Consider the following 21,956-nt stretch of genomic DNA (forward strand, 5'->3'; position numbering starts at 1 on the left):
AGTTCAAGAGAAAATGGCTGCTGTTTCCAGGTCTTGTTTGCACATCTGTCAGGAGGTGACTGTCCAGGAGAAAATGGGGTCTCGGGCATGCGAGTATTAAATGTGCCTTTGCCGCCCCCCCCACCTCCCCCATCTTTTTTTTCGAATGTGGTGTCCTGTTTTTCTGCGTCATTTTTATATATTTTTTCACAACCCACACGGACAGCCGTTTGTTGGAAATAAAAGGTTTCTTTTCTTTGCGTCGAACGTCTGTGTTTTAAAATATATTGTTGTCGTTTCACGGGGTCGATGACATCGCGCTCCCACTACAGTGGAGCGTGTCGTCTTGGATAACAGTAGTGTACAGTATGTTTTCCCATTATCATTATTCTGCATATGAACCGGTGATGGGCGGCTCAACATTTAAAACGCCACGACGAGGACCTTGTAACCTGGCACGGTCGAGTGCGACTTGTTTTCTTTTGTTCCGTTCGTACTGTTACGATGAGGCAGTTTCTAGGTAGATTTCCACTTCTGGAGGATCAACCCTGTGTCCTTGAGTTTGTTCGTGTCAGCCTCGAGTTTATATCAGCGTACAAATCTTGGGCATATAAGAAGACAAAAAGCGGTCCTCGCCACGGCGATCCACTGTCTTAATAAACACATCCCACGGAACAAATCGAGATTAGAAAATCCTTCTGCTCTGTGCCAATAGCATACGGAATAACTTAATGGGATGAATCCAGCCCGTCACACCTACAATGCATTAATTCTTTCAAATATCATTTCCATAACAGTGAGAGCTCTTTTAATAGAACCTGCTTTTAGCCGGGAATACCTCATGACTGGTATCCAGTGGTGAAAGAACTGCACATATCTACATAAAAATCCAAACTTTAAAGGAAATCAGAAATTTTAACATTATACTAATGCACTCGGGGGTTTTCAAAAAGAGTTCCCATCAATGTCTCCTCTTCATCCTTAATAGGTAGATCTTATTTCCTCAAAACCCCTTGGAGCAGTGGTTCTCAAACTTTCTTTAGTAGGGTACCCGGATCCTCTTTCAGCTGAGAACTCCCTTCATTGGCGTTGGGAGGAAAAAATTAAATTAACATAAATGTACTGTTTGCAGGCTTGGGCGACATCCAAAATGTTATATTGCGATGCGGTCCCGCCTAAAATATCGTGAAACGCGGTTTATCGCCGTTGTGTGTGGGGGGGAGGGGAGGGTGGGCACGGCGTTTCTTTGGTTTCATTCAATTACAATAAGTCTTCAATTAAACACTCTGTTCTTATTTTCTTTGGAGAAACAGTGAACCTCTATGCCGGATCATGGTGAATGGCTCGCCTTATGCCACTCCAGCTAGGAAGTCGTGTGTGGGCGTTCACGTAACATGCGTGCGGAAAGGATCTCCCGTGAAGGGGGCCAAACAAGCGCGAGTGAGGAAATAAATGCGTAGAATAATTTTTTTAAATTCGATTTTTCTTTACTTATTTTGGGATTCCCAGCGTGAGAAATACAAGGTGTCACTTGGGAACTGGTTGACAGCTCTGCATAACAATTATTGAAAAAAAACATTTTCTTATATTATTTTAAGTAATGCAAGTAATAACCTGGAGTCGCAACTTAAGTCACCGGACTATCCACGCCACCACGTCCAAATCCTCCATCTGCTTCCTCGCTGTTGCGCGCATGCGTCCTCTCTGTGCACGCGAGTGAATGAGCCTTGCCCGTGCGCTCTGCTGCTGAATATTCCGATACTATCGAAGCCCGGTTCATAGTCGGCATAGATTTGCGTGCGCAAAAATGACACGCGCAGTGATTTTGCGTGAGGGCGTGCAGCTCCCAATTTTTGGAACCCCGCACTGTGCACTTCAGGTAATTCAAGATGGACGCGTCCGAACGGAGGTTGACCAAAGAGGTCCGCAGGTACAATCTGCACCATCCATCCATGCGTGACCACAAAAACAACCAGATGCCGTTGAATTCATGGAAGGAGATAGCGCCGTCTCTGTACAAACATTTGGACTATTGAAATACCTTGGGACTTCTTCGAGATGTTTACACTTATAATTTGCATAAGCCCACAACTTAATGCTGCACAGACTACAATAAATATACATACATTTAACACTTTCTATTTTTATTTTGCCATTTTTGTCTAGTTATTCAGATCCTTCCCTCAGGACTTTGTAATGTTTACAGCAGTTCTTTCAGGTTCCCCTGGTGGTTTGTGCACAGCGCACCCTGTCTTTCAGGAGAATATCACCACGGCAACGCGCAACTATATATGCTCGTGCTCTCTGGTAGTGGGCGCTCCATGAGCCGCACGGCTCGCGGCGACTATAACAGAGCATTTATAGGACTGAGGAGATGTGTTAATCAAAAGCAACCCTCAATGGAATGCAATTGCTCTCAACTTCAGGATGATGATGATCATGGAGAATTTTGCAACCCCTGAAAACACACACATACAATTGCATAACACACATCTTGTGTCTATTTTATAATCAATAGAAATGGCTTTCTGTCTTTCTTGACAATAGCCTGAGGTCATGTTCCACTGCAGTACCAAGATTGCACCAATAGACAGGCTGGACAGCTCGTGGTTGGGTTTATACTGGGAAGTAATTGTTGTAACGGTGCAGGAAGCATGCAGAAGATGACCCTAATGAGCCCGGGGGGTCACAGGAGGGATACTCATCATTCCCTAGCGGGGTGTCCATCTTTCTCCCCTAGTCAGTACCATTTTCACCTCTTGGTCCATGGAAGCCCCTGCACATGGTATAAAGACATGGTAAATAATTGTATGGAAAGTCTGTAGGCAGTAGTGCGGTTAATGTGATGTTATATTAAGGGAGTATGTTATATGATATATTAAAGGAGGTACGGACAGTATCTGAAATGATCAAGTAAGTGTTTTCATTGACATTCAGGTCTTCGTAATTTGACCCCGTGGGTTGAGTGAAGCGCTTGAATTGTTCGTATTTAAAAAAAAAAAGTCTGACAGCTCAGAATTAGTCCTTGTGTGCTCAACTTTGTTTGTCCTATGCTGTTTGTCCTACTCAAATTAGTTTGTCCTATGCTGACACCGGTTTTCAACAAGAATGTCCGTAGTAGTAGCAGCAGCAGCAGCAGGCATACAAATATCAATACCTTCCATTTGCCGGTGCTATGGCTCTTTGAATTTGAATTAGATCATGTCTTCACACTCCACTTATCACTTCTGAGTGGCTAAGGCTCAGAGCTAGAGCGGAGGTAAGCATTTTGTCTGATTCCCTGAAAGCAGCAGAGTATTTTTTTATTTTTTTATTTTTTTGTCAAGGGAAGCCAAGGTGCCCAGGGAGCGGTGTAATGGATGGTGGCACCACAGTCCACAGGCCCATCTGATACAGGGATTACCGGCGCTGCCCTTCTCTGCTGGGAGCCCCCCTGCCAGACAGCCTCTTAATTATGTTTCCAGTTGTTCGCTGTCGGCCGCGGGATCCGTGGCTCTCGGCTTTGGTGCCGATAGCCCTTCCAAAGTCCCTCAGGTTATTTAATTAGCCGAGAAGACGAAGTCTGGCAACCGTAGCGGGCCGTGGAGGACGCACTATCCAAGGCAGACCGACTGCATTAGCAGAGCACAGGGGAGGACTATTGTCTTTTAGAGTTATTTCTTTCCAATTCCCTGCCTGCTTGTATTGCTGACCGATGGACAAACGAATACATTGCTGAGATAGGATATCGAGCCCCAACCCCCCTATTTTCATAGCTGTATTGTTTGGGATGTTTACTATCACACGCGGCATAATCGCTTGTATTTGGAAAGTGCTTCTGGATCCACATGATTGCAAAGGCTGTTCCTTTCTCGACCCCCCCCGAGCATATCTGCCGTTGTCCAATAACGCCAGAAGTCCACCTGGAAGAATATCCCAAGGTGAAGGAGTGAATAATTCATGTTAAGTAACCCCTCTGGCAGTATGCCCACTGGTAATTGGGACAACACAATTCTCTGCCTATTTTGCGCTGGATCCAGCTTGTTGCTATGCTACCAGAGGGGAACTTGAGCGGGCCCTGAAATTGTTGGGAGGGAGGTTAACAAGAGCGCGCAGTTCCCAATTTTTCCGTCTAGTCTGGACAGAAATATTTTATACCTCACAGGTGATACATGAGCACTTTATTAGGAACACATGTACGCCTAATTATTCATGCAATTATCTAATCAGCCAAACATGTGGCAGCAGTGTAATGCATCAAATCATGCAGATACAGGTCGGCAGCTTCAGCTAATGTTCACATCATCCATCAGAATGGGGGGAAAAAAATGCGATCTGAGTGTTTTCGACCGTGGCGTTTGTTGGTTTGTTGGTGACAGACGGGCTGGTTTGAGTATTTCTATAACTGCAGTGAAAATCCTGGGATTTTCATGCACAACAGTCTCTGGAGTTGAGTCAGAATCTCGCGAAAGGCAAAGCATCCAGTCAGCGGCAGTTCTGCGGACGGACAAGCCTTGTTGATGAGAGAGGCCAACGGGGAATGGCCAGACTGGTTGAAGATGACAGAAAGGCTACGGGAACTCAGATGACCACTCTGTACAATTGTGCTGAGCAGAAAAACACCTCAGAATGCACAACACGTAGAACCTTGAGGCGAATGGACTACAACAGCAGAAGACCACGTCAGGTTCCACTTCTGTGAGCCAAGAACTTAAAGCTGAGGCTGCAGTGGGCACAGGCTCACCAGAACTGTCTGACAAATCTCGATTTCTGCTGAGGCACAGAGATGGAAGAGGTCAGAATTTGGCGCCGACAGCATGAATCCATGGACCCAACCTGCCTTGTCTCAACAGTTCAGGCTGGTGGTGTAATAATGTTTTCTTGGCACACTTTGGACCTTAATATCAAGTAATCATCACTTGAATGCCACAGCCTATACCAGTATTGTTGCTGACCATGTGCATCCCTTCATGGCCACAATTAACCATCTTCTAATGGCTTCTTACAGCATGATAATGCACCATGTCACAAAGCAAAAGTCGTCTCAGACTGGTTTCACGAAACATGATAGTTTAATGTTCTTCAGTGGCCTTCCCAGGAAATAGCACCTTCGGGATGTGATAGAACGGGAGGTTCGCAGCGTGAATGTGCAGCTGACAAATCTGCAGGAATTACGTGACGCAATCATGTCAACATGAAGCACAATCTCAAAGGAATGTTTCCAACATCTTGTGGAATCCATGCCAAGAAGAATTGAGGCTGTTTTGAGAGCAAAGGGAGGCCCTACCCAGTATTAGTATAGTGTTCCTTATAAAGTGTTCGGTGACTGTGTGTATATAATTGAATATTACCATCAAGTTTTCCCGCTTATGGTCACGTTGTTTGGAGAGTTTATAGCTGCTCTCAAATTATTATCTTCATATTTTTCTTCATTTTTCTGTCCGACGATGCGTCTTTTCCTGACAACTCTACTTATGTAATCAAGCGAATGTAGCCACAGTGCTAACAGGTTTTTGGACAGATTAACTGTTTAGCACATGTAGTGTTACCAGTTCTATCAATTCTAACAAATACCAAGCAGAAAGATCTGTAATATCACCATGAAAAAAAAACAAAAAACCCTCACAAGTTAGGCAGGCTGACATGTGTGATTAGCCTTGTGCTCCTTTCTGCACCGTCCTGCTCAATGCAGACTGTTTATGGGGTTCCGTGTCCCTGTCGCGTCGTTGAAAGCGCCTTTCAGTCTCTCGGCCGGGTTGGAGCTGAATGGAGGCAGAGACAGCGCAGGGGTGAAGCGATCCGGCCATGGACGCGGTGGCAGCGACGGACCTTGTGACGCCGGATAAGACTGAGCTCTGTGTGTGTGTGTGCGTGCGTGCGTGCGTGCGTGCGTGCGTGCGTGCGTGCGTGCGTGCGTGCGTGCGTGCGCGCGCTCTTAAAGTGATTCAATCAATGTGTAATTACACCATCACCACATGGATTGGTGCCGTGTGGAGCGGTTACATAAATATTTATTGGAACATAAGACAATTGGCCAAAATGAGATAAGGCTGTCTATATTTTTCATTTATAAAAGATGCTTATTAGTATTTTATGGAATCCGATGCTACTTTCAAGTTGGTTGATCTAACTCTAGGGATTCCCTTATTGATTATACCGTATAAATCATCAAGGATGGGGAGATGAGACATGACTGAAAATTTAACATGTTTGAGCTTTGTCTCGCTCCAAAGGTTTTTAGCAAGAGTGACCCTTTTTTATGAATTGTTACTAAGGCTGCGTTCCACTTCCCTCGGAAAGCTGGTCACAGCCGAGTCGACCGCGTTCCAGCACAACAAGTCGGAAAACCAGGATGGCCGCGGCTCCTCTGTTGTGCTTGCTCCTTCGGAATACAGACAACTACAGAACAAGCATGGGAGTGGAGCGCTCCTCTGGGGGTCCCCGAACATATACATGTTCACGTCCAAAAAGACTTCAATTGATTATTATTATTATTATTATTATATAAATATTAACATCACAGCCGTCACTACAGCTTTCACTGCCCGGCGTAGCATCCATCTTGGGTAATGAGATCCGGGTTGGTGGGGTTCTTCCGACTTTCGGAGTCGGAAAATTCCGACTACCCAGTTCAAATGAAACGCAGCATCCTCGAGCGGACACAATACACAAGGGCCCCCCCAGTAAAATGGCGTCTCTAGGGCCATAATGGTGGTTGTGCGGATGTTTCGTCTGCTCTACATGGATAAGTGGAATATATAGGGTGGCCGCTTTTCCACCCCACTGAATCGGCCCCGTTTGCAACCAAATTTGAGCACGTTTGGGGACACCCGGCCGACCTCGCATGCTATTTTGTTGAATATTAAAATGATTTTTCCTCTCTAAATCCCCTCGCTGTCTTGCCTTTTTACTTTCCAGGGTGAGCCAAGCCTTCCTAAAACCCCACCCCCCTTCCAGGTGGACTAAGATGAGTATAACCAGTGATGAAGTGAACTTCTTGGTCTACAGATATCTCCAAGAGTCAGGTATGCCTCACCCAAACGGGGTCCTCGGTCCATACGGGCGCTACCCAAAATACTGTTTATTCTAAATACTTATTATTCACTCGTATGGTGATTCATGCCGGTATGTTTTCTCCATTGTGCGCAAAAATAAAGGTTATCGTCCTCCCTCCATGTTATCAGTGGAAGCCGCTCGTCTCATGTTAGATTCTACCCCGTGCAAAGCCAAAATGACAGAGGCGGAATAAAACAAAAGATTCCCTTCTGACCGCGGGCTGACCTCGCCTCCTCCGCCCGGGGATTTCACAGAACTCGTCGGAATGGAGTTGCGGCGCTCGCTCGGTTCTCTCCGCTTGGACGCACGCGCGACCCCTCTGGGCTCGGGGCCCGATTCCGAAACACCCGTCGTCGAGTGTCCAAAGGGACGGACGGGCGGATCTCTTTTCCCAGATGAGCTCGATGACTTACGGCGATCCCGTCCTTTACGCCGCTCTTTTGAATTACCCGTCCCATAAGCGGCGGTCAGATCAGTCGGCAGTCGCCGCGCCGGCTCATGAATCGATATCGATATTGTCGCGCATGGCCTTTCACCGCGATCGGGAGATAATCGGCATCGCCGCGATGACGCGTCTCCACTGTCGGTCTCGTCGCAGTTTAATGGATTTTGAATGGGATCTTGTTTTGAAGGTTTCTCCCACTCAGCGTTCACCTTTGGCATCGAGAGCCACATCAGCCAGTCCAACATCAACGGAACTCTGGTGCCCCCTGCAGCGCTCATCTCCATCCTGCAGAAAGGGCTGCAGTATGTGGAGGCCGAAATCAGCATCAACGAGGTGAGGGCCCGGGGGAGGGCCACGGTCATAGCCGCCGAAACGACCCACAAACCCGTCAGTCTGTCCTTGAGCAAAACACGGGCTCCCTAACTTCTGCCGGCGACTGAAATTGCCGCCTGGAATGGCGATGGTTCCTGAGTTTTCCCCCCGACGTTTCCCAATTTCCCCGCTGGGGATCAGTAAAGTGTTGTCTTAAATGACTGAGTTTTCGAGGCTGAAAATGAATAACTTTTCCCGCACAGCTGCAAATATTTGTCGTATGGATTTTCCCTGGCCATGGCCACATCCAGCTCTCGCCATGAACTCGTTCTTACTTATATTAACTTATCGAACGATGCAACGAGCAAAAGCAGTGGAGTTCTCACTTCAGTGAAACCAGAGATATGTGTAATTGTGCTATTTCTCAAGTATTCGGTATGAGTAAGAGATGATGTCCGGCAAACCCGGTCATTATCGCAGATAACCCCCCTGTGGAGTGACCCCTGTCGGGGGTTAATTTAAAATAAGGAGCCACTCCACTGGGTGCACATTAACCTCATTATAACACGGCTACTCACTGAATAAAAGATAGCCGATCACCGCTATTGACCAATAGGAACCGCGTGTTCCACGGTTACGTGTCACAATAAAATTTGGTTAATGGATGGACGTCTCAATCGCAGGACGGCACGGTGTTCGACGGGCGTCCGATCGAGTCGCTGTCTCTCATCGACGCCGTGATGCCGGACGTGGTGCAGACGCGGCAGCAGGCGTTTCGCGAAAAGCTGGCCCAGCAGCACGCCGCCTGCTCCATGGCCGCCTCCGCCTCCGGAAACCAGCCCAGCGCACCCAAGAACGGCGACGCCCCCGTCAACGGGGAGGAGAACGGAACGCACGACATGAGTGAGTTTTCGGGGATTCGGTCTGTGTTGCGATGGTGGTTTGGGAGGAGCCGTTTGATTAGAGGAGGACGCACAGGATAGAAACAAGTCGTATTAAATAGTGAGTTTACAATGTATAGCCCACCTGGAGAGAATTCCACGGTATCTCTTCTGGCGGTAAAACAGATTGACTTCTTAGGATCATTTTTGCGGTGGGGGTTGGTCTTGCATGAACTTTTTTTTGCCATGGCAATATGCAATTAACCTAAAGATTAGCACCCAGACCACAAACATTTACTCAAAATGTAGAGGAAAAAAAATTGGCACAAAAAAGGTTAACCCAAAAATAAACAAGAAAAATAGATACAAAAATGTATCCAACGTACAAATAGGGACATGTGTTTAAATTCTACTTTGAACGTTTGCCACACAAACATCATAAGATACACGGCAGAGGAAGCGCATCGCCTGACCATTCAAGCCACTGCTAACAGATATATTTGGTGTATCACGAATGCGTCAGAGATCTGTGATTGCTCCTGCTCCCCCCGTAGTCTCCTCACAATGTGCGACCATTAGCAGCTTCTTATTGTCAGCGGGTGAAACCCGAGAGGTGGAGAACAGGCGCGGCGCTGAGACCGCGGAGGAAATAAACTCGTTCCACGTGGAAGGTGTCGGCCGATAATCGAGCAGCTGGATCCAAAGGTGCGAGCGGGGTGGAAATAGTTTGCGTGGTGCGAGGCTGTTTTCGATTTAGGCATCCGGTTCAAAAAAGTTCTGCATCGAAACAATATGGGTGGGGTATGGGGGGGGGGGGGGGTCCAGCTATCCTGTGGGTTTTTTGGTTTCTTTGCCGTTTTGAAATGTGTTTTGAAAGCCATCGCCGCGCCTCCTCCCTCCCCCCGCCAGATCACCACAGCGAGCCCATGCAGATGGACGTGGACGTGGAGATCCCGGCCAGCAAGGCCACCGTGCTGCGAGGCCACGAGTCGGAGGTCTTCATCTGCGCCTGGAACCCCGTCAGCGACCTGCTCGCCTCAGGGTGAGTCGGCCGGGTCAAGGGCGGAATCCCCCGATCGGGCCCGCTTCCCCGCACCTGGGAAGAAAACAGCCGAGGCTCAGAATGTCCTGGTTTTCGGACACCTGACACCGATTGGCGACGGATCCCGAGAGCTGAGTTTTATTTTTTGTTTTTTTTTAATCTCGGTTTTGTTTCCTCCCCTTTCCAGCTCGGGGGACTCCACAGCGAGGATCTGGAACCTGAACGAGAACAGCAACTCCAACTCCACCCAGCTGGTCCTGCGCCACTGCATCCGCGAGGGCGGCCAGGACGTCCCCAGCAACAAAGACGTCACCTCACTGGACTGGAATGTAGGTTTTTCCGACTGTCTAGCCACATGTGTCCCTACTCCTCCCTCGAACCCGTGCGGTTACAAAAACTGTTCCGCCAGGTGTGGCTGAGTAACCCATCTTTTCCGTTGTAACAGAGCGAGGGGACTCTTCTGGCCACGGGTTCCTACGATGGCTTTGCGAGGATATGGACAAAGGACGGTGCGTCTTGATTTTTCCACAGTGTAATATTGGGGTCCGTCCCCCCGAGTCGTGACTGTACCCTGTGACTGTCATTGTTGAAGCACGTATGAAACGTATCCTCTAACGAAAACGGATCCGGCGCTCAATCCACTAGGAAACTTGGCGAGCACCTTGGGGCAGCACAAAGGGCCCATATTTGCACTGAAGTGGAACAAGAAGGGGAACTCTATTCTCAGTGCCGGCGTAGATAAGGTATTTGAGAAGTGGCTTCCAAAGCACATCCATCGTACTTTAAACTGGCGTGAAAACCGCTGATAAACGTTTTGTGTAGGAACCTATTATATGGAATTCACTGCCTGTACTAATGTCAAGCTTTTTTTTTTCCATCCAGACGACAATCATTTGGGACGCCCACACGGGAGAAGCCAAGCAGCAGTTTCCTTTCCACTCAGGTAAGGGTTTGAGCAGATTCTCTGAACCGCGAGAGCGCCTCGCGCTCACTCGGAAATGTTCGCCGCACCCCAACCCAGCTAACGTCCGCGCCCCTTGCACCTTCCCCACCAGCCCCGGCGCTGGATGTCGACTGGCAGAACAACACCACCTTCGCCTCCTGCAGCACGGACATGTGCATCCACGTCTGTCGACTGGGCAGCGACCGTCCCCTGAAGACCTTCCAGGGACACACGGTAAAAAGCGGGAACACTCAAAACGTTCCGCATCAAGTTCCACCGGGGGTTACTCTAAAAGGTCTCCAATTTGACCCCGAAAAATCAATTGTTTTGCAGAATGAAGTCAACGCTATAAAGTGGGACCCGTCAGGGATGCTCCTCGCCTCCTGCTCGGACGACATGACCCTAAAGGTACGGGGCCGGACCGGAGCGCGGGCCGCGGCGCCCCACGCCGAAACTGTCTGTTCATATTGGCTGTCCTTGTTCGCCTCCTCGTCCAGATTTGGAGCATGAAGCAGGACTCCTGCGTCCACGACCTCCAGGCTCACAGTAAAGAGATCTACACCATCAAGTGGAGTCCCACCGGTCCCGGCACCGGCAGCCCCAACTCCAATATCATGCTCGCCAGGTGGGAAGGTCATGGAGGTCTATCCCAAATTCCTGATTGTCTTTAAACGGAAAAACCCATTAATACCTGTTTTGTTTTTTTTAATACCCAAGCATCCATTCATGCCGTATTGACTTTCAAAGGGAACGACGTTCTACCCTTTGCTTATAGGCGTCAATGGCTCACGGCCGCCTGCCCGCCAGTGTGTTTATTCCACTTAGGACGTAAGACAGGCAGTTATCTGCACGGCGTCTAATAATCATAGGCAAACAACTCCGCTCCAGCCTCGTTAGATATTTATTGTTTCTTTAATTGTTGCCAAGGGCAGACTGGGAAGATCAGTCTCGTCTATTAATATCTCCGTGATGAAGACGTGTTAATGGGAGTCGGCTCCTTTTTTCATTATCACCTGCCTTTCAACAGTATCTCAGCTTTATGGGGACAGATGTTCAAAGTGGGGGAAAGAAAAAATGTGGGTTTTTTTTCCGAACTGCTTTATTAGTTTATTTATTAGTTTATTAGTTATTACTTTACTCAAACTGTTTATTACTGTCGTTTGTGTTGCAGTTGATTTCTTTTTATCCCTCGTTTGCAGCGCACAACATCGTACACAAGGTACACCGTGTGCAGGATTTTGACATTAATGCAGCCCTTTTAGATTTTTATTTTTTAAGGCCTGGACACAGATTTCTATATTTCAAGGAGCTTTGTTTTTAATTTTTTTGTTTCTTGTTTTCTTTTTTTTATGTATTTTTGATCTATTATATATATATATATAGATCGAGAGAGAGAATTTATTTATTTTATTTATTTTCTCACAAAGTGGATCACATTGTGATTGTCATTCTGCTCCATGTGATGCGTGTGGATGAATTAAAAAATGTGGCCAGCTTGAATCTAACCTGCCCACCCACACCCACACCCACACCCACACCCACAGTGCCTCCTTCGACTCGACGGTCCGCCTGTGGGACGTGGAGCGTGGCGTCTGCATCCACACGCTGACCAAGCACCAGGAGCCCGTCTACAGCGTGGCCTTCAGCCCCGACGGCAAGCACCTCGCCAGCGGCTCCTTCGACAAATGCGTCCACATCTGGAACACCATGGTAGCCGTCCTCTGATGCAGTGGTTCTCAATATCTGGCCCATAGGCCCCCCCAAAGGTCCTTCCTGAGGTTCCAGGGGGTCGCCGGCAAAATAATAACGAGTTAAACTTCACCATTAGAGAATGCACAGTAGTGTCTTTTCACCGTAGTTTGACTGTTATCTCCCGAACTTTAGTGCAGACAGGAGATTTGGACAAAATCATATCTAACAATTTTAATCTTCCCGGATCGGGGTCCTAGAGAGAAAATTCTTATCAAATACGTGGCCTAATGAGTTTGAAAGTGAGGGGGAAAATGTTGAGAATCACTGACCTAATATAACTTTTCCGCTGGGTTTAAATGACTTTGACTCACATTTAAAAGCATTTATTTAATTTACAGACTGGGTCCTTGGTGCACAGCTACAGAGGGACCGGTGGTATCTTCGAAGTGTGTTGGAACAGCACTGGTGATAAAGTCGGGGCGAGTGCGTCAGACGGTTCGGTAAGATGCGGCCATTTCAATTTCTCACCCTTTCTCTATTCCGCTATTGAACATCCATAACGACAAAATCTGCCTCAAAAATTCCACTTGCTAAATAATGTTTTGTTGTCCCTCACACTCGCTAGGTATGTGTCCTTGATCTTCGGAAATAACATCCTTGGTGGAGACGGCGAAAGGTTGAATCCTGGTTTGTGCAGCGAGCTGCGCCGTCCTCTTAGCACGGGGAACATTCCGAACGCTCCGAAAGAACCGTGAAGGAGAAGTGAACGGCGGCCGTGGCGGGGGCGGGGGGGGGGGATCCACTCGACCGCCGGAGCCTCCGAATGGAAACCGAGGACAAGAGGCTCCTCGTGGATGTTGTGTGTTTTATTGTTTTTTACACACTCCTATTTGAGAGCTCGACGGCCGCCTGCTGGACCGACGCGCGGCCGTTTTGAAGAGGGTCTCCATTGAGGAAGTGCTGTGGCGCCCCCTGGTGACGGGCGCTGCCACCGGGAGGGAGAAGCGCAGATGTGAGGGTTCGCGTCTCAAGGAAAAAAAAAACAGTTTGTGAATGAGGCGTATATACTTGACTGTGTTTTAGCTGCAAATTCAGAAAGAAAGATTTTTATTTTTATTTTTATTTTTTTTTTGTTTTTTTTTTTTGTTGTTTTTTTTATATACAGTATAATTCTACTGTGCACATGTTCATGTCTTCAGTTACAGAGCGGAGATGTGATGAAAGTAACATTATTAGTGATGCACTGGCATCCTTTGTTAACTGGGAAACTGACTGCTCCTCAGCGGAGAATAGTTTGTCTCAAGAGTACTTCTTGCATATATATCTGTGTGTGTGTGTGTGTGTGTGTATATATATGTGTGTGTATATATATATATATATATATATATATATATATATATACACACACATATATTTTCACAACTTGACTTTAATAGTCGAAATATAACGTGCCGCTAAGAGGCCACATCCTCAGCTCATGTTTGTTAAGGTCAAATTGAAAAGAAAAGGAAAAAAGACACAGATCTGTTCTCATAAGGTGGCACGCCGGGGTTCACGCGGCGCTGGAGACGCGCGGCCGTGGCGGCCAAATTTTTCGAAGAGAATTGCTGTCCCATTCGGATGTAAATGTGTTGAATGTAGAGATATGTAAATTAGATGACCACAGACTATATACTGTGTATATATGTTTTGTATACAGTACGCTTCAAAGCCATCCAGGCTCCGTCACGGTTGGAGCTCTCGCAGCGGTTTGCGTTGCCGATCCTCCTTTAAATAGAAGTGCTCGTCGCGGCCAGATTCCTTTCGTGAAAATGTACGATATATATTTTCTCCCAATACTATACAAATATGTCGAAAGTTTGTCCTGTGAGTCCGAGGGGGAGGGAGGCGGACGGGAAACGGTCGAAGCTCAGAAGTCCTGCCGTCTCTCGATCGGTCAGATTTGGACTTTTATCATTTGAAATGCCTGTAATGTGGGCGGAGCTTTAATAGTATGCAGTATGTCTGTCTCTGTTCATCGGGGTCTGATGTGGAAAAGACAAAAAAAAAAAAAAAAAAAAAATATCCAACGGCCTCTTTTCCGAGACGGACATGCCATCACTTTGAAATGCCTCATTTCTCCCTGCTCCCTTTTCTCTTTCCGTCGATGTGAAGTGCACTTTTTCCGGTGGGGAGGGGGCGGGCGGGCCGGGGCGGGGCCCGGGCGGGTCGGCAAAATGTTTTGGGCTTTTGAAGGAGGTGATGGTGGGAGGAAGGCTTTTTATCCGTTCTGTCTTCAATTTGCGTCATAGTGGGATGTCAATGCGGTGCGGCTCACCGTAGGTTTGCTTGGCTTGTCTGTTTGCTCGGAGCCGTTATTGTCTGTGTCAGACTGAGAGTCGGGCAGCGGTCGGCCGCCCCGGCGTGCAGCTGGCGCCGCGACCGTCTCTCTTCCTGCCCCGTATTCAGGGTTTGGTCACTAGTTTCCAAGACAAAAACAATGAAGTCACTCGATGTCTCAAATAAATCACTCTATTTTGATATCAGAAAGCGAGGGTGTGTGTGTGTGTGTGTGTGTGTGTGTGTGTGTGTGTGTGTGTGTGTGTGTGTGTGTGTGTGTGTGTGTGTGTGTGTGTGTGTGTGTGTGTGTGTGTGTGTGTGTGTGTGTTGTGTTGTGTTGTGTTGTTTTGATCACTTCTAATTGCATTTATTATTACACAGAGTGGGAACTAACTGGTCGTCGAGGTTGCCACTGGTACCAAGCACATCACTTGTCAATTTTCTAAAAACGACACATCAAAGAATACCGCCACCGACAACACCTCTTAGAAATACAATTGGTATTTAATATCGTATAAAATACAAGAGGAATAAAACATACGAGGTGGCAAGACAAATTGTTCAGAACAAATGCTTCTCTCCGAAAGACGAAAAGCCTTGACGGAGTTCACTGTCAATCTCATGTGCTCAGTGCTTTTAACCACAAAATAAGTGCTTTGCATTCTTTATCAACTCTTTGAAAAATACCTATTAAAAAAAAGAAGCCATGTTTTAAAGTTGAACCTTCTGAGTCAAGGAACGATAAGAATACGGTTTGTTCTATTGAACGACTGGCGATCCATGTACTGTACGTGGGACGGAGCAGTTGTGCAAGGCTTGGAATCAAGGAGAAAAAGGTCCCATTATTATGACTAATATGAAATCAAGACTATTCGAGTAAAAAAATAGTACAGAACTGAAATAGTTGACCCTAAACAGCCCTATTTTTGCCCACTATGACCACTATTTGCAGCAGCTGGGAGCAGGTCTAACACAGGATCCTGCTGACGGGGTGACGGGGCGGAGGTGGATAGAACCAGCTAGCGCCTCACAGAGTTCTCCAAGGATTCTCCGTCAGCGTCTACGTCCTCAAAGTCGCGCAGTTCACTGGAAATGTGGATTTCGATTGTACTAGACTCTGAACCTAGCAAGACAAAATAAGGCGGGCGGGTTATTTATTTAAAGCCGAAGAATTGCGCCTAATTTCTTTTCCTTTTTCACATTTTTTTTTCCTTATCAGGAAAACATCCGTCAGACAAATGTATTTTGGGAGTGCCAGCGATGTTGATTGTTTCTTTTCAGGAGGGATTTGGTGAAAATAATGTAGGTTTACGTCTTTAACAAAAAAAATTCTATTTGAGTTTGTAAAAAAAAAAAAGATTAAGATTAATGACTCAGAACTTTATATTTTTAGGACGTCAAAATAAAACATACTATTTTTTTTGTTTTTTTGCACAGTTCTTTAATAGTGCACAGGAACAAATGGCTATTACAAAGTAGAAAGTGTTAGAAAAAAAACTAACAAACTCATCCCAAAATACATTTAACATTTTGCCCTCAGCTCTTCTCTGAGTATAAATATCTTTACACAGAACATCCACGTTCTTCATCCTTGAGCAGCTCTAAGAACATCGTTGTTGCTCAACACAAAGTGGCTTTGAAGCTCAAATCACTGCATCCATTTGAGTACAATTTGACTAAAATGATGACAAAATTTTTGGGGGTCAATCTCGTCCATGTTTTACCGATAATCTCAGCCAAATTATTTTACCACATTATTTTTCCCTGTTGTATTACACACATTCCCTGTTGGATGGCATCACATCAAAATGGTCTCGTCTCACAAAAAACATACTTTGTTTAAAGTAGGGATGCACCGATTGTGACATTCTGGGCCGATACCGATGTTTAAAATAACAATTTGGCTGGTAACCCACGCCGATACTGATGTTTTTCCTGAGTTCCCCTGAACGCAGCATCATCCACAGTTTTCCAAGATCCCATGAACGCAGCGTCACTTCCTGCATGGAGCGCTGCAGAGAATTGATCACGGGTGGCGTTGTTTTCTCGGACAGATATAAAATGGTGAAATGGGTCGCCAAATATACTTTGGTGGCCGTTAATATAAACGGGTGGCCAAGAAAAGTCTATTTGCGGGAAACATTGGATAAACATCCATCGCTGCCATTAGTGAATGGGATCTTATTTGCCGGTAGGCCGATGGCGGTCAACAAGGCGAATGTCGGCCAATCCCGATGTTTGGCTGATAAATCGGTGCATCCCCAGTTTTAAGATGAAGCAATTCGGATGTGGCCTCAGTGGCCGCTATTGCTCACTCAGAGGTGGGGAACCTTTTTGCAGTTTAGGGCCAGATTAAAGGGATACTCCAGTGTGTTTTTTGAGGGGTGGTTCACTTTTTCACTATCGTACCCAAATTCAGACGAGAAGGTCGATACCAATTTGATCCCTGTGCTTCCAGTACAGAGATTTCTTACAGTTCCCCAGCCCTGCTGTGGGCGGCGCTGTTGACCCCTACCAGCCCTGGTACACTGGGGAGCTGCTAGCGTGAAGGCCCTTGGCGGCCCCGTTACCTTCTGACAGGACACTGATGGCATCGGGGGCGTGCTGCCCGCTGCCCGTCATGCTCTTCTTGCCCTCCTGCACGTGGCTCTGGTACAGCAGCGTGGTGCCCACCACGGGGTTGTAGCACCCCGTGGTGGGCACCGAGGTGGACATGGAGTCCCAGGCCAGCTCCCTCCTGCGCTGCAGGCTCAGGTCCACATCGAAGCCGGTCCAGCCGTGGAACGCCAGCGTGTTGAGGAAGCCCTGCATGGGGTTCAGAATTCCCTGGGAGGAGAACTGGAGAGGTGAGACCCGGGCTCGGAGTGCAAGGCCGCTATAAATACCTGTGCGTGCGTGTGTGCCGTGGCTCACCATGATGAACCACGTGATCAGGGCGGCATTCCGCACATTTCTCAGGCCGCCGTCGTTAATGTCCGGCTGGACCTCCAGGAAGAACAGGAGGCACTCGTTGATGATGTTGGGCACCCAACTGAAACATGCACGGAGGGGATTCCTCATCACGCTTTGACATGTCTTTTTTTTTTTTTTTTTTAATATATTCAATGATAAAGTGCGTTCGGTGAAGAGCTTCGATGTAATTGCGTGAAATACAACGGAGAACTCAAAAATTAGGACGGACTGAAACTAGTTTTTCACTACGGACACTGATGATGAATCGTAAACTTTACGTATCAGACACAAATCAAACCCATATTTCTCAACTGGAGGCCTCTCGCATGCTCCCATATGGAAGGAAAAAATGCAAATGGAGTTGCTTTTCTTTCATTTATCTTTTGATTTGGGTAATGGATGTTAGTATTGGGACTCTTCTCACATACAGATTCCTTACATCTGATCCCGGCCTCCATCCATCCCTACTTCAAAAAAAACAGCGTTTGTTCATGTCTTATATTCGGAAGGGTCTCTTCCACATGCTGCTTGCATTTTGCGAGAACGAGGCGTTCAAATGATCCGACTCATCAACGTAGACCTGGACTTTCAGCGGGAATCAAACGTAATCGGCTGTATATGACACATGGGGTTGTGCAGCAGAACATGGTGCAGCCTATTTCTCCCGTATATTTAAAGAGTCCACCTACCAAATAAAGAACACCAGCATTATCTTAAAGAAGCGAATTTTGATCTCCGTGGCCAGGCGCCTTTCGTTTTCCGTGTAGATTCCTTGCCGCCCTTTCAGCAAAGATGTGACTAGACAACAAGAAAACAAACAAACAAAAAGACGCGTGCGGTTATTGATCTCGTCCGTATTCAACGTGTGAAGTGACGTTTTGGGGTGGAAGCGCGTGGAGGGCCGACCTGCGGAGGTGGTGCGGATGAAGAACACGGGGTTGGCCACCAGGACCAGCAGCATGGGGGCGTAGGTGGTGACGTAGTGAGGTATCGCGTGCTGCAAGCCGCTCTCGCAACTGTGGAGGACATTGTTGGAGGGAACAAACCCGCCCCCCCCGCCAACGGATATCATGTGAATATTGACGGGCGGCATTTCCCCGTCAAAACCCCCGGCGGACAATAATGCAATTATGTCTTACTTGGAGATGGAGGGGTAGTAGAGCATGGCCACCCCTTCTATGCACAGCAGCACAGCCAGACCCCATGTGATCATGTGGTAGAGGATAATGGTGCTGGTGGAGAAGGAAAAGCGGTCATGAGATCCAGCACCGGGTCACAAGCTGATCAGACTCACTCCGCCGCACTTTGGGGAAGAGGAGTGCCAACTACGGAACCCGTTCCAAGACAAAGAGCGGCAAATTGATCCGCCTAGCCGTTCCATATTGGGGAGGGGATTCTCCATCAAACGTGGCAAAAGGGGAAACTTGTGTTCTCTTTTTTTACTCCCAGGAGCGGATTATTATGCTGGCTCAAGCCGCACAATCCACAACATTTGTTCCAGGGCTATAATTTGTAATGGGGGTTTTATAAAAACTGCGGCGGAGTAGCAACAGACCGCTGCTCAAGGCAAGGTGAGGTTGAGGGCACCTGATCCCGGCGGACGTTTTCACCACCAGGAAGACGTCGACGGCGTAGCAGAAGGTCCACCAGAAGGACGCGCTGAAGAACAGCTGGATCCACATCTGCCAGGGGGCACACGAACAAGACTCGTATTTGGACAACCTCGCTTCAGTGAACGACGATGATGATGTTTGAATAGCAAGCCCTATAATTTAAGGCCTTGATCCGCCGTATTATATCACCTACTTAGTGTGGCTTCTGCTCTGGTTTCGGAAGACAAATAAATAAATCCCTGCTCGGAAAATGCTCCAAGTCCTCTAGGAACACGCAGATGTTCACACGGTATCAAGAAACGCCTGATGCTCGGGGAGCCCATGCCCGTCTTCAAATGCAGCCCATTATGGTGGAATTCACCGATTTTTCGATCATGAGCCTCCCCTCTGGAATTCAAACATCTGCCATGCGCTAGGCGTCGGCGGGTCAACGGAATTCATATCGCGTCAAGTTTCCTAAGCCACTGTCCATCAAGAATACAGGCCTCACTTTTTACTATTCATGATTCATTTCACTTTCATTTCAGCGGCGCACATACCGCACTCCCCACACAGAAGACCTCCGGCCACACGTCGCTGCTGTTGGTCACCGAGATGCTGTCGATGATGGTGGGCAGGCCGAGCCAGATGGACGACCTCAGGATGATACCTGGAGGCACGAACCGCAAAATGAAGCCATGGTCCCAAAAAAAAAAAAAAAAGCAAACAAAACACAAAAGAGATGATTCACAACTCCCACTCACACTCAAACGCAGCCACAACAGAGAGTTGCCAAGAATGCAAACATGGAACCCGGGCGGTGGGTCCTTTAAAAAGAAAAAAGGTCTGGCTCCGATTAGCACGTCACAAAGCTCTTGCTGGTGCGGTGTTATTATGTGCCGTTAATTGGATTCGGTAACGGAGTCCTTTTAATGGCGTGGTCAGAGGTAATGGAAATATGGAAAAGGTCTCCAACTTTGTTTTATGGCCGTCTTTCCACTTCCTATCTCAGAGTACCATGCAGCGGCACCGCACCGGGGCTCGGAAAACAACAACGAAAAACCTCCATCTGATGCTGGTCTGCCGGCCACATGCTGCTCCGGAGTTCAGATACAATCCCAGGAACGGTTATTGGATTAATGAGTTTTGTGCTTTGCGTTTCGGTGGTGAATCAATCCATCAATAATGCAAGTATATTAAATTACCTCGTTAACTAATTTGCCATTTTTTTCCAGCTGCAAAATGCAAAATGATTAATAAGCACAATGACTAGCACTCTGTTTCCGGGGAGGCCTAAATGTCTGATGAGGGATATTGATTTCCCGAAGTTCACCTTTAAGGTGGTGGACTCCCTCGGTGCATGGCTTCAGCCGAATCTGTTCATTGTTTTTAGCAGCTCTTGAAAACCCACTTTTATAGGTTAGCCTTTTTTTCTATTAAGTTTTATTGTTGTTTTATGTCCTTTCGGGTTTAAATTTGTTTGCTTTAACTTGTTTTTCATTGTGTTTGTTTTTTCAGCATTTTTATAGGTGAGCCTTTTTTTTTTTTTTTTATTACCGTTTATAAAGTTGACTCTGTTTCTTTTATGACCACGCTACGCCCATTTTATCCAGGGGACCGCTTGTAAATGAAGACAAGATCCGAATGCTGCTCCACCTCATCTATTCATGCACATTATACGATCAACAATTGTTCTTTGAATGTGAATGGATGGATGGATGAATGAATGAACGAATGAATGAATGCACGCTTTTCGATTCACTTCAGCAGACAATACACTAAAAAGTTCCCATTTGCAACAACCATTCCATTCCATTCCATGTTGCGTGCATGCACATGCACACCAGTGATGGAAGCTTCGACCCGTTTTTTGTTTTTTTTGTGATGCGGTTCTTGGCGAGTCACTCGGTAAATAGAGTCGTTCACTCTTCATTCATTTGATGCGGCAGGTGTGTGACGCACGGTGAACGATAAACGAGGGTCAGAAGCAGAGGGAATCACGGAACTATGGTGTAACTCTGCCAAAACGATTTATTTCGGTGGAAGAACGCAAAGTGCTGATCCCTGAAGGTATTTTAGCCCAATTCTCGTGGAAGTGAACCACAGAAACAATGTAGTTCTGTCTAAATTGAACGGTAAGTCTACATATACCCACATTTAATACGGATTATATCAAACGGCCTGGCCTTTTTTTTGTTTGTTTTACCCATATTAATTTAGCCATCAGTGCTATTTTCAGTTTGTGGGCAAAAAAAAGACTCACTCACTCGCCCACTTCTTTTGTTCTGCGGGAGTGACTCCCGACGCCCGACTCGTTTCAAAGGGCCGTGCGCCGGGGACGAGTCGTTCGCGAGTCTCGCATGACTAAGCCCCGCGGAGAGGAGCGCGGTCGGCCGCCCCGTGCGCGCCCGTTACCTGTGCAGCCCAGGATGTCGCACAGGCTGACGATGAAGAGGATCCGTGTCGAAGAGGCGGGTTTGGGCAGCGGGTACTGCCCCAGCCGCCTGTAGCCCTTGCGCTTGGGCAGGATCTGCAGGGCGGTGAGGAACAGGCTGAGCCCCGCGCTGCACAGGCTCAGAGCCCCGAAGAGAACCGGCTGGAAGGAGACCACCAGGTCCGTGGCCGCGTCCCGGTTGGGACAGCAGAAGGTCTCCAGCCGGGGAGAAGCCATCGCCGGGAGACGGAGCGGGCGACTGGGGGGGGGGGGAAAAAAAGGGGGCGAAAGGGAGGAGAGGAGAGGGAGCTATGGCCTGGATCGAGCCGG

The 21,956-nt window shown here is 47.5% G+C and overlaps 2 protein-coding genes across 2 annotated transcripts; one reads left to right on the top strand and one right to left on the bottom strand.

The window, feature by feature from the left end:
* Nucleotides 1–6,880: 6,880 nt before the first annotated feature.
* On the top strand, nt 6,881–14,825 carry tbl1x (transducin beta like 1 X-linked). Its single transcript, XM_080019571.1, has 14 exons — nt 6,881–6,983; nt 7,647–7,792; nt 8,455–8,674; nt 9,562–9,694; nt 9,882–10,023; nt 10,140–10,203; nt 10,340–10,437; nt 10,577–10,637; nt 10,750–10,871; nt 10,971–11,045; nt 11,135–11,262; nt 12,182–12,347; nt 12,728–12,829; nt 12,955–14,825. Exons 1-14 carry the CDS (start codon nt 6,926–6,928, stop codon nt 12,979–12,981), a joined length of 1,542 nt encoding a protein of 513 aa, XP_079875697.1. The 5' UTR covers nt 6,881–6,925; the 3' UTR covers nt 12,982–14,825.
* Nucleotides 14,826–15,139: 314 nt separating this feature from the next.
* Nucleotides 15,140–21,863, bottom strand: gpr143 (G protein-coupled receptor 143; the record flags this gene model as incomplete). Its single annotated transcript, XM_080018746.1, has 9 exons — nt 15,140–15,771; nt 17,219–17,474; nt 17,562–17,679; nt 18,290–18,398; nt 18,507–18,616; nt 18,740–18,832; nt 19,188–19,282; nt 19,753–19,862; nt 21,608–21,863. The coding sequence occupies 9 exons, from the start codon at nt 21,861–21,863 to the stop codon at nt 15,668–15,670; spliced, it is 1,251 nt and encodes a 416-aa protein (XP_079874872.1). The 3' UTR covers nt 15,140–15,667.
* Between the last annotated feature and the right edge of the window lie 93 nt (nt 21,864–21,956).

Source organism: Zeus faber, assembly GCF_960531495.2.
Source record: "Zeus faber genome assembly, chromosome: 18".
In the NCBI taxonomy this organism is placed as follows: Eukaryota; Metazoa; Chordata; class Actinopteri; order Zeiformes; family Zeidae; genus Zeus; species Zeus faber.

What these genes read in the sequence shown, in the direction of transcription:
- tbl1x (XM_080019571.1), top strand. Translation starts at nt 6,926, where the DNA reads ATGAGTATAACCAGTGATGAAGTGAACTTCTTGGTCTACAGATATCTC. An exon ending in TCCAATATCATGCTCGCCAG is followed by an intron (nt 11,263 to 12,181) that starts GTGGGAAGGTCA and finishes CCACACCCACAG; the next exon opens with TGCCTCCTTCGACTCGACGG. An exon ending in CGAGTGCGTCAGACGGTTCG is followed by an intron (nt 12,830 to 12,954) that starts GTAAGATGCGGC and finishes CACACTCGCTAG; the next exon opens with GTATGTGTCCTTGATCTTCG.